The sequence below is a fragment of the Nerophis lumbriciformis genome, linkage group LG10, assembly GCF_033978685.3.
Source record: "Nerophis lumbriciformis linkage group LG10, RoL_Nlum_v2.1, whole genome shotgun sequence".
Classification (NCBI taxonomy): domain Eukaryota; kingdom Metazoa; phylum Chordata; class Actinopteri; order Syngnathiformes; family Syngnathidae; genus Nerophis; species Nerophis lumbriciformis.
The window spans coordinates 2,710,001-2,723,571 of record NC_084557.2 but is presented as its reverse complement, the minus strand read 5'-3'; the positions used below and the strand labels follow the sequence as shown (position 1 = coordinate 2,723,571).

Here is a 13,571-nt window from a genome sequence, read left to right as displayed (position 1 = left end):
GGCGCCACCTAAAATCTTGCTTAGGGCGCCAGATTGGTTAGGGCCGGGCCTGCATTTAGTACATAAATTTAGTACATTATCTTACAAAGAATTGGAGGTAGCGTACATTGTAGTTGTCTACAACCATGCATTTCTTTGTCGTCAATGAAAGTAATGATGTTTTTCCCTGCTGCATTCACTACTTATTGTTTAGTGCAGTGGTTCTGAAAAAAAGAGATAAAAAAGTAAAATACAACACTATGTCATCAGTTTCTGATTTATTAAATTGTATAACAGTGCAAAATATTGCTCATTTGTAGTGGTCTTTATAGAACTATTTGGAAAAAAAGATAGGTTTTTATTTGTATTTATAAAGGATTTTTGAATTGTTGCTATTTTTAGAATATTTTAAAAAAAAATCTCACGTACCCCTTGGCATACCTTCAAGTACCCCCAGGGGTACGCGTACCCCCATTTGAGAACCACTGGTTTAGTGTGTTCTTGGGAAATGTTTTCGATTATTTTTTTCATGCATTTATTTGATTCAATGAGTGTTAATTAAACATTGATTGCTGAATACATTATTTAGCCAACAACTGAGCTCGGAGGAAAGTGTTGAGCCTTTTTTTTGACAGTTTTAAACACCCTCAAATGTAACTTGTACATGAATATAAGTAGGAGCTATATTTAATAACTTAAAGGGGAACTGCCCTTTTTATGGAATGTTGCCGATCGTTCACAATCATTACGAGAGACAAGAAGACAAAAGTTTTTTTTCTTTCTAATTTTGTAATAATCAGCTCGTTCTTGGTGGCTAGTGTGGAGGATGCATATATATTTCAGAGTTCTTTCTTTTTACAAAGCCATGTTTAGAGGATCTAGTACTTTTCCTTTGTATATTCTACCAGTCTCTCTTTGTCTTCAGATTGTCTGTTTAGTGTCTTAAACCATCAGGAATGTAAAACCAAACCCCCAAATTTTGCTTATCAGTGTTGCGAGGGGTAGAGGGGGACTTTCGTTGTGTGCAAGAAGTTGGCTTTTCCGTTTGAATGTCAGATTAACTAGAGTAGCCGATATGAATGTATTGGTTAAACTGATCTCCTAAACCTTTAGTAAAACTTGAAAATATTCCAATTCTGTCTTGATGGTCCTTCTTACTCAGCATATATGTCATCGAAAGAACTTGGGATTGACCAGTAATTTATATTCCCTGAGCTGGTCGACGCAACACTAGCAAGGCAGCTAATGTTAGCAAACAATGCTACCTCTAAATCACTTTAAAAATGCATTCAAAAGCTGTCAACAACACTTCATTTATATTGTGTAACATGTATAATAACAAACTGTACAACATTGTTATGAGGAACTACTTTTCCAGCGTACTAACACATCTGCGTGCTACGGTATTAGCTGTAAATATAGCTTCTACGTCAGCAGCTGATTGGTGTTTGAGTTTGTTACACACAACACTGTGATGGAACACCAATCTGTACTGAGTGAAAAACATAAACAATCATATTACAGTATGTGTAAAGTATTATTTCATGTTTTGTTTGTACACAGCTAGCCAGACAGTGTAGTTGTACTAACACACATGACGTGCTGCGTGTACCGTGGTCAATATTAAAGTGACTCACTCCATGTCGGTTTGGTCAAACTGGGCAGGGACGTTTTTTTCCAGTTGATTTTGGGTAAACACTCCATTTATGTCTGCATAGCTTGGTTCCAAGTTCCATATTTGCGGCAAGCAGCAGGTCATCATCCTCTGTATATTCAGCTTCAGAAAGATAAGGCTGTGAATCTTCATTCGTCCAAAAATAGTCTTCTTCATTGTCTGTTACCAAGTCTGCCATGATTAGAAAACACTTGTGTGTGATTCCCGGGAGTAGGAACACATTTGTTGTAGGAAGTCGGAAGTGTGCTGCTATGGAAACGGAAATAAATGCGCTGAGGAAATAAGTTTTGGTATTGCTTAAAATGACCAAAATACAGTAATTATTGTACATATTACATATTGTTATGAAGGTGTCTGTTACTACATTATATATATACTTGCAGTGTGTATATTGTACATATTACATATTGTTATGAAGGTGTCTGTTACTACATTATATATATACTTGCAGTGTGTATATTGTACATATTACATATTGTTATGAAGGTGTCTGTTACTACATTATATATATACTTGCAGTGTGTATATTGTACATATTACATATTGTTATGAAGGTGTCTGTTACTACATTATATATATACTTGCAGAGTGTATATTGTACATATTACATATTGTTATGAAGGTGTCTGTTACTACATTATATATATACTTGCAGTGTGTATATTGTACATATTACATATTGTTATGAAGGTGTCTGTTACTACATTATATATATACTTGCAGAGTGTATATTGTACATATTACATATTCTTATGAAGGTGTCTGTTACTACATTATATATATACTTGCAGTGTGTTTAGAGACTTTGAAGACTACAACAGTGGCTCACATTAGCGAGCATTTAAACTTTTTTTTTTCTAGAATCCTAAAAAAAAAGATATGTATGTTCTTGATTGTAAACGATAAGCAAAATTCCCATCAAAATAAAAGTAGAACTCGATGCCACAAACTTAATGGTCGAGGCAGTCGAACCATCTTCATAGAAATATTTGGTTGTCATGATTTTAAATGTTTCTCTTCTATCTTGATGACAATTATTTATACACATTCATTTTTATACACATGATTATTAATACACATGATTATTTATACACATGATTATTAATACACATGATTATTTATACACATGATTATTTATACACATGATTATTTATACACAGGATTATTCATACGCATGATTATTTATACACATGATTATTTATACACATAATTATTAATACACATGATTATTTATACACATGATTATTAATACACATGATTATTTATACACATGATTATTTATACACATGATTATTTATACACAGGATGATTCATACGCATGATTATTTATACACATGATTATTTATACACATGATTATTAATACACATGATTATATATACACATGATTATTAATACACATGATTATTTATACACATGATTATTTATACACATGATTATTAATACAAATGATTATTTATACACATGATTATTAATACACATGATTATATATACACATGATTATTAATACACATTATTATTTATACACAGAATTATTAATACACATGATTATTTATACACATGATTATTAATACACATGATTATTTATACACATGATTATTTATACACATAATTATTAATACACATGATTATTTATACACATGATTATTAATACACATGATTATTTATACACAGGATTATTTATACACATAATTATTTATACACATAATTATTAATACACATGATTATTTATACACATAATTATTAATACACATGATTATTTATACACATGATTATTAATACACATGATTATTTATACACATGATTATTAATACACATGATTATTTATACACATGATTATTTATACACATGATTATTTATACACATGATTATTAATACACATGATTATTTATACACATGATTATTAATACACGTGATTATTTATACACATGATTATTTATACACATGATTATTTATACACATGATTATTCATACACATTATTATTAATACACATGATTATTTATACACATGATTATTTATACACATGATTATTTATACACATGATTATTAATACAAATGATTATTTATACACATGATTATTAATACACATGATTATATATACACATGATTATTAATACACATGATTATTTATACTCATAATTATTAATACACATGATTATTTATACACATGATTATTAATACACATGATTATTTATACACATGATTATTTATACACATAATTATTAATACACATGATTATTTATACACATGATTATTAATACACATGATTATTTATACACATGATTATTAATACACATGATTATTTATACACATGATTATTAATACAAATGATTATTTATACACATGATTATTAATACACATGATTATATATACACATGATTATTAATACACATGATTATTTATACACATGATTATTAATACACATGATTATTTATACACATGATTATTTATACACATGATTATTAATACACATGATTATTTATACACATGATTATTTATACACATGATTATTAATACAAATGATTATTTATACACATGATTATTAATACACATGATTATTAATACACATGATTATTTATACACATGATTATTTATACACATAATTATTAATACACATGATTATTTATACACATGATTATTTATACACATGATTATTAATACAAATGATTATTTATACACATGATTATTAATACACATGATTATATATACACATGATTATTAATACACATTATTATTTATACACATAATTATTAATACACATGATTATTTATACACATGATTATTAATACACATGATTATTTATACACATGATTATTTATACACATAATTATTAATACACATGATTATTTATACACATGATTATTAATACACATGATTATTTATACACATGATTATTAATATACATGATTATTTATACACATGATTATTAATACAAATGATTATTTATACACATGATTATTTATACACATGATTATTAATACACATGATTATTTATACACATGATTATTAATACAAATGATTATTTATACACATGATTATTAATACACATGATTATATATACACATGATTATTTATACACATGATTATTTATACACATGATTATTAATACACATGATTATTTATACACATGATTATTAATACACATGATTATATATACACATGATTATTAATACACATGATTATTTATACACATGATTATTCATACACATGATTATTAATACAAATGATTATTTATACACATGATTATTAATACACATGATTATATATACACATAATTATTAATACACATTATTATTTATACACATAATTATTAATACACATGATTATTTATACACATGATTATTAATACACATGATTATTTATACACATGATTATTTATACACATAATTATTAATACACATGATTATTTATACACATGATTATTAATACACATGATTATTTATACACATGATTATTAATACACATGATTATTTATACACATGATTATTAATACAAATGATTATTTATACACATGATTATTAATACACATGATTATATATACACATGATTATTTATACACATTATTATTAATACACATGATTATTTATACACATGATTATTTATACACATTATTATTAATACACATGATTATTTATACACACGATTATTTATACACATGATTATTTATACACATGATTATTAATACACATGATTATTTATACACATGATTATTTATACACATAATTATTAATACACATAATTATTAATACACATGATTATTAATACACATGATTATTAATACACATGATTATTAATACACATGATTATTTATATACATGATTATTTCGTCTGTAGCTGACTGACGGGAAGATGGCAGAGCTGTGGTCTTGATTTTAGGATGTGTAGCAAGCCTGGTTCAAGAAAAAAAGCAAAAAAAAGCCTCTTCTCTCAAAAAATGGAGTGAGATATTTTCCTCACATCATTGCAAGGACACATGTTAGCGTAACGTAGGGGTGTAACCGTCCACAAAAAATTCGGTTCGATACAAACCTCGGTTTAGAGGTCACGGTTCGGTTCATTTTCGGTATAGTAAGAAAACAACAAAATATACATTTTTTGGTTATTTATTTACCAAATTTGTAAACAATGGCTTTATCCTTTTAACATTGGGAACACTATAATAATTCTGCCCACGTTAATCAACATTAAACTGCCTCAAGTTGTTGCTCAGATTAAATAAAATGACAAAACTTTTCTTCTACATATAAAAAGTGCAACATTAAACAGTTTCAAGTCAACTCATCATGCTTATTTTATTACAGCATTTGTGAAGCCTGTATTTGATTTTTATTATGTAAATGTTATATTTTTATCAACATGTGATAGCAGGGACCCTGCCATTCAAAACTAGGCTGCTCCATTACTAATGATTAATGTAACTATAGCTGAAAAAAATGGTACAATAGGAGGGACTATTCATCCCTGAACACCATGGAGTTCATGTAGGCTTAATGATGCACTTACATTATTATATCAACTATCAGAGACAGAAACTCTTCATTTAACATACCGTATTTTCCGCACCATAAGCCGCCCCGTGTTATAAGCCGCGCCTTCAATGAACGGCATATTTCAAAACTTTGTCCACCTCTAAGCCGCCCCGTGTTATAAGCCGCATCTAACTGCGCTACAGGGAATGTCAAAAAAACAGTCAGATAGGTCAGTCAAACTTTAATAATATATTAAAAACCAGCGTTCTAACAACTCTGTTCACTCCCAAAATGTACGGTAATGTGCAAATGTGCAATCACAAACATAGTAAAATTCAAAATAGTGCAGAGCAATAACATCAATAACTTAATGTTGCTCGAACGTTAATGTCACAACACACAAAATAAACATAACACTCACTTTCTGAAGTTATTCTTCATTCATAAATCCCTCGAATTCTTCTCCTACGGTGTCCGAATTAAAAAGTTGGGCGAATTACGGGATCCAAAATGGCCGGCTCCGTCTCGTCGAAGTCATCAGAGTCAGTGTCGCTGTTGTTTGTCCAGCAGTTCTGTGAATCCTGCCTTCCGGAAAGCTCGGACCACAGTTGAGACCGAAATATCCGCCCAGGCATTTACGATCCACTGGCAGATGTTGGCGTATGTCGTCCGGCGCTGTCTCCCTGTCTTAGTGAATGTGTGTTCGCCTTCGGTCATCCATTGTTCCCACGCCGTTCGCAGTCGTGCTTTAAATGCCCTGTTGACACCAATATCGAGCGGTTGGAGTTCTTTGGTTAATCCACCCGGAATGACGGCGAGTGTTGTATTTGTGTGCTTCACTTGTTTTTTGACACCATCTGTGATGTGGGCGCGCATGGAGTCGTATATCAACATGGACGGAGCTGCGTGAAAAAAGCCACCCGGCCTCTTCGCGTAAACTTCCCTTAACCACTCGCTCATCTTTTCTCCATCCATCCATCCCTTCGAGTTAGCTTTTATGATGACGCCGGCTGGAAAGTTCTCTTTTGGCAAGGTCTTCCTTTTGAATATCACCATGGGTGGAAGTTTCTGGCCATTAGCATGGCAAGCTAGAACCACAGTGTGTCGCTTAGTAGGAGCCATTTTGTGGTCTTTACAGATGTAAACACACAAAGGAAATGAAACGTAATACCCGCGCGCTTCTTCTTCTATGGGGGCGGGTGCTTACCTTGGCGGTTGCTTACCGTAGAAGAAGAAGCACTTCCTCTTCTACGGGGAAAAAAGATGGCGGCTGTTTACCGTAGTTGCGAGACCTAAACTTTATGAAAATGAATCTTAATATTAATCCATATATAAAGCGCACCGGGTTATAAGGCGCACTGTCAGCTTTTGAGTAAATTTGTGGTTTTTAGGTGCGGCTAATAGTGCGGGAAAATACGGTAATGTCCTTTTTTGCTGCTTCAACACAGCTCAATCAACACAGAAAAAGGTAAAGTGTATTAACAGACAGATAGGGCTTTGCTGTCCGTAACACACACACACACACACACACACACATACACGCCCACACACACACCGCAAAATGAGCTAGCGTTACGCTAAAAGCGAATTAGCCTTCACCTCAAGCCAGGACTGCGAGCGAGCTGAGCTGCCTTTATTATTTCTAGAAGGTCAACGGGCTCATAGTGATGTTACTAGTAGTTGACTGGGAGGTGTTTATTATCATTTGGGGAGAGTCCGCTGCCTGATGATTACCTGCTAAACGCTAAGCACTGACTACATGCGCTCTGAATACGCACTGCTGATTGGCTGTTACCGCTCTGTGTGTAACCAATCAGATGGTTGTGTGGGTGGGACAATGCTGGGTGCTGTGTAGAGGACTGACAGAGACAGAGGCAGAAGGAACCGAACCGAAACCCCCGTACAGAAACGGTTCAATACAAATACACGTACCGTTACACCCCTAGCGTAACGACACTTCTGAAGAAGAGCATGATGATGATGTATTTGATCCATGTTTGGTTGGACTGTGTCATCTCACCGTGACTCCGCCCCCTCGCTGTCCTTTTATGTCTCCCCACCTCATCCAAGCGCTCGTGACTCATGGTGACGACCACGTGGGCACGGGACTCAGTGGTAGCTATAGCGAGGCATGGTTTACATCAAACTAGACCCTGGCATGACAAGGCTTTGTTTACCCCCCCCCAACCAACCCTCCCTTCACATTGCACCCTCCTCCTCCTTCCAGGGTGCCGCTAGCACCTTAGCGCTTCTCCTCAAAGTTGCATGCAAACAGGAGACAGGACCTCTCCATTTGACCTTTGACCCACATGACGGTTGTCTTCTCTCTCTCTGTGTGTCGTTCAGCCCCGCCGGCGAGTCCCTTCGGAAGCCTAAATTCCTCCCTGGGCGAGGACGGGCCCCTGATCAGTTGGGAGTACTGGGGCCTGGAGAAAAGCATTTATTTAGAGTACATAGTGGACGACAGTAAGCAAAGTCACTATTATTCCTCATTAGCTCATTCAAATAGTGCTGACAGCAGCAGTATTTAAAAAAAAAAACAAAAAAAAAAACTGCATGTTTATTATTGCTATTTCATTCAGATTGATGTTTGTTAGCAGGCTAGTTGTTGTATGGACTCTCTCACACCTGCTGTGTGTCCACCACCACATTTAAAGCTCACATGTTCCTGCCCAAAAGCCACAACATTAGGTACGCCTGCACAATCTAATCCCATCCAATGCGAGAGCTGCATCACTAAAGGTGTACCTAATAGAGTGGCTGTGGTCCTATCAGCTCATCACTAAAGGTGTACCTAATAGAGTGGCTGTGGTCCAAGCAGCTCATCACTAAAGGTGTACCTAATAGAGTGGCTGTGGTCCAAGCAGCTCATCACTAAAGGTGTACCTAATAGAGTGGCTGTGGTCCTAGCAGCTCATCACTAAAGGTGTACCTAATAAAGTGGCTGTGTGGTCCTAGCAGCTCATCACTAAAGGTGTACCTAATAGAGTGGCTGTGTGGTCCTATAAGCTCATCACTAAAGGTGTACCTAATAGAGTGGCTGTGTGGTTCTAGCAGCTCATCACTAAAGGTGTACCTAATAGAGTGGCCATGGTCCTAGCAGCTGATCACTAAAGGTGTACCTAATAGAGTGGCTGTGGTCCGAGTAACTCATCACTAAAGGTGTACCTAATAGAGTGGCTGTGTGGTTCTAGCAGCTCATCACTAAAGGTGTACCTAATACAGTGTTTCCCACAGGACAGGCATCTATTTGTGGTGGTGTGGTCGGGGGGTGGCGGCGGCAGCGCCGATGACCAAGAAGAACGCGGAGTTGGAATATAATTACATTTTATGTACATATTTATATACAGATTTGAACAATTAGTGATTCACTGAAATATATTTATTAATTGTGGTTCTTACAAAAAATATATCTTATAAAATATAAAAGCTAAAATGTCTCTTAAAGCTCTGCCCCTTTAATTAGTGAATACTAAATAATTTAAGTTTAGCCTACTACTACAACCATATTATTTACCAGCAACATGAAGTGAAACAGAGGCAGAGGTGTCCTGCCACAGTCAGTCAACCTCCTCCTCCTCCTCCTGCTGCTGCTGAACAGGTCGCACCTGTGGTCCGGACTGTAGGCCTACCTCCTCTCCAAGTCGAGCCCTTTTCGGCCGTTGAAAATATTTTTCTATACTCATCTGTGTGAAGGAGTGAACATCCAACATTAGAATTTATTACTAACGAGCAGAAGCGCTCTATGTACAGTGCCGTCTAACCTTAAGCGGCAGCAGCTCAACACATGCAGGGTTCAACGTTAACGGTTTTTTTCTACTTGCCTGACTTCTCAAATCTACTTGCCCCAATATTTTTACTTGTCCTGCCTAGGTTTTTTTCTGGCTGTGTAGTGCTCATGGCTTATATCTTACTAAAATTCTTCCCGTTGACTATTTACAACACTACACAGTATTTATTATTATTATTATCTATAATTACATTTAAATGGCATTGCATACATGTAAAATTAAATGCTATTTCACATTATTGGACCAGTAGCAGTTACACTCATCTGAACAGGTCAGCCACCTGTTTAAAGCCCGATCACAGTTGAAATCTTGAAATGAAGGGCCTTTAATGGCCAAAACATTAACCTGGACAACATTTTAACAGCTGGTTGGCTCAGATTTTATTATTTTCATTGCATTCACATGCTGCAGTGGACAGTGGACAATTTAGCTTCAGTCCATGTGTGTTTATTGACAACAGGGCTATAACCTGGACACGTTAGCTCGTCGGTGAAACGCTCGGTGAAATCGCGGATTAACGTTAAATATATGACGAGCCGCGAGCGATGCAGCTATAACCTATCTACCTATAACGCCTGTAAAAATGAAGCAATGCTACCACGCTAGCAAGCGTTAGCTAGCCGGCTATGAGCCACCAAGCTGCTAACTATCGCCAAAAGGCACCATTTAAGTTTTTTTCCCCCATGGCATCCTGGATCAAGGCTTTCAGCAGCTTTTGGACGTTTGAGGTAGAAACGTAGGAAGCGCCATCATTATGAAAAGTAGCCGGCGAGTATTTTGATCCCGTCCGTCCATCCGTCCCTCTTCTTCTTCTTCTTCTTCTGGCCCACCAGGTGAATTAAGTGCTATTGGCGGAGTTACAATGCATAGTAGGCTACCGCCACCTACTGCACCGGAGGTGTAACTACAAGCAACATTCACAGACAGTCCCATTGCTTTTATGAGCGGTCGAGCGAGTCAAAAGCCGAAAAATCCATTTGTGGCGGACGTAATTCTTTCGTGGCGGGCCGCCGCAAATAAATGAATGTGTGGGAAACACCGTAATAGAGTGGCTGTGGTCCTACCACCTTTTCACTAAAAGTGTACCTAAATAGAGTTGCTGTAGTCCTAGCAGCTCATCGTTAAAGGTGTACCTAATAGAGTGGCTGTGTGGTCCTAGCAGCTCATCGTTAAAGGTGTACCTAATAGAGTGGCTGTGGTCCTAGCAGCTCATCACTAAAGGTGTACCTCATACTTGCCAACCCTCCCGAATTTTCCGGGAGACTCCCGAAATTCAGCGCCTCTCCCGAAAACCTCCCGGGACAAATATTCTCCCGAAAATCTCCCAATTTTCAGCCGGAGCTGGAGGCCACGCCCCCCTCCAGCTCCTTTTTTCAGACGGGAGGACAACAGGGTGACAAGAAGTAAATCATCCAGACTAGAGATACATTGTATTATTATGTTTATCTTACCTAAAAATAAATATATTTATTAATTAAAAAAAAACAACAACTAAATAGATGTTTACTATATTTTGCTAAAAACATCAAAATTAATTGTATTTTTATTTGTATTTTTTCTGACTCCTTATTACATCCAGCCATAGAATTATACATTAAAATAAACATATTTGAAATAATTAATTTTAAATTATCATAATAATTCATTTAAAATGACCATAGTTAATTATTAAAATAATTGCTTGTTTATCAACAACTTTAGCATTTTATTCATTACATTTTGAAGCTCTCAGAAGCCAAGTTATGTTATATTCCTTAATATTTATTTATGCAAGTTTGAAGTATCAATTATCTAAACACAGTTCTGTTTGCATATTTTCAGGATATATATATATATATATATATATATATTGACAAACACTTTCCCAAAGACAACATCCTAAGAAAAGTATTCAACAAGAACAACATTAAATTGAGCTACAGCTGCATGAACAATATACGACAAATCATCTCAAACCACAACAAAACAATTGCAAATGAGCCGTCGACCCTCAGACAGAGCGACTCCAAAACCAACAAAGGATGTAATTGTCGAAATAAACCTGATTGCCCCCTCAACGGGGGGTGCTTACAAACATCAGTTGTCTACCAATCTAAGGTAATACGCAAGGACATTAACACATCCGACACATATGTAGGATTAACCGAGGGAGAATTCAAAACCAGATGGAACAATCACAAGGCTTCTTTCAGGAACAAAAACCTGCGAAATACCACAGAACTCAGCAAACACATTTGGGACCTCAAAGACAATAATGTTGAATATTCAATAACATGGCAAATTCTTGCATCCAGCACACCTTACAATAGTGGTAATAAAAGATGCAACCTATGCTTGAAAGAGAAACTGTTTATTATTTACCGTCCAGACCTGTCATCCCTCAACAAGCGCAGCGAAATTGTAACAACATGCCGCCATAGACGGAAACACCTCCTAGGCAACACATGAGCCAATCACCACGCCCCTAGGCCAGCCTGTACCCACCCACTCTGTGCCCTATATAAACCATGGTATGCGAATGCTCCCATTAAAATCTCCTGACGATTGAGGGTACCCCCCCTCATGAAACAGGCCTGTAGAGATGAAATAGTCTTGTGATTTTTTTTCCCACACATACATATATATATATATATATATATATATATATATATATATGTATGAAATACTTGACTTGGTGAATTCTAGCTGTCAATATACTCCTCCCCTCTTAACCACGCCCCCAACCTCGCCCCGCCACACCCCCGACAACGCCCCCCAGCCCCACCCCCGACAACGCCCACCAGCCCCACCCCCCACCTCCCGAAATTGGACGTCTCAAGGTTGGCAAGTATGGTGTACCTAATAGAGTGGCTGTGGTCCGAGCAGCTCATCACTAAAGGTGTACCTAATAGAGTGGCTGTGGTCCGAGTAACTCATCACTAAAGGTGTACCTAATAGAGTGGCTGTGGTCCTACCACCTTTTCACTAAAAGTGTACCTAATAGAGTGGTTGTGGTCCGAGTAACTCATCGTTAAAGGGGTACCTAATAGAGTGGCTGTGTGGTCCTAGCATTCAAGACTCCATCATGTCATCACCTTCCCACCAACGCTGTTGTGTACGGTGCGTCCCTTCCTCCCCGCAGGTGAAGGCGGAGACGGCGTGTGGCGGCAAGAGCTGGTGAACGGCTCTCAGAACTTTGTGCTCAGGGGCCTCAAAGAGGGCCTCTCCTATAGGGTGCGCTTGGTGGCCAAGGGCCACGCCGACCAAGAGCTCCACCGCTCCCAGGAGCTCACGGTGACGGTGCCAGGTGAGGGTCGCTCTCCTGGGCCCGCTTCAGCCTTGCACGTTGGGCTGGGCTGCGTTCACACTTGTACTTCTTTACTCTGGTTCGAAAACGAATTACCCATCTGCTAAGATCCCCGATAAAAAGCGCTAAATAAACGCGTATACTAAAAAACATGTGGTGCGGAATTGCAAACACGTGCAAAAGTGCTGCAAAACCAATCTATTGAAGTGTGTGTACCGCCGGGTGTTGCCATGGAGATACTCATTTACTGCCATGCTCTGAACGTCACGTGTGCTGCAAGGAGCCAATGTTGTTCCCAGTTGCATGGAAGATCTCTGACACTTTTATTTCTGACAGTCCGAATATTTGGAGCCCATTTGTGCGTAACGGTGC

General features: G+C 36.6%; 1 protein-coding gene across 3 annotated transcripts in view; it reads left to right on the top strand.

Moving 5' to 3' along the window:
• Window positions 1-13,571, top strand: part of LOC133612751 (neuronal cell adhesion molecule-like) — a 274,321-nt gene that overhangs the window by 238,419 nt on the left and 22,331 nt on the right. For all 3 annotated transcript variants that reach the window (XM_061970426.2, XM_061970425.2, XM_061970423.2), the window contains 2 exons: window positions 8,469-8,588; window positions 13,035-13,199. In XM_061970426.2, coding sequence (XP_061826410.2) covers window positions 8,469-8,588; window positions 13,035-13,199 — 285 coding nt within the window. The remainder of the gene's footprint in view (window positions 1-8,468; window positions 8,589-13,034; window positions 13,200-13,571) is intronic.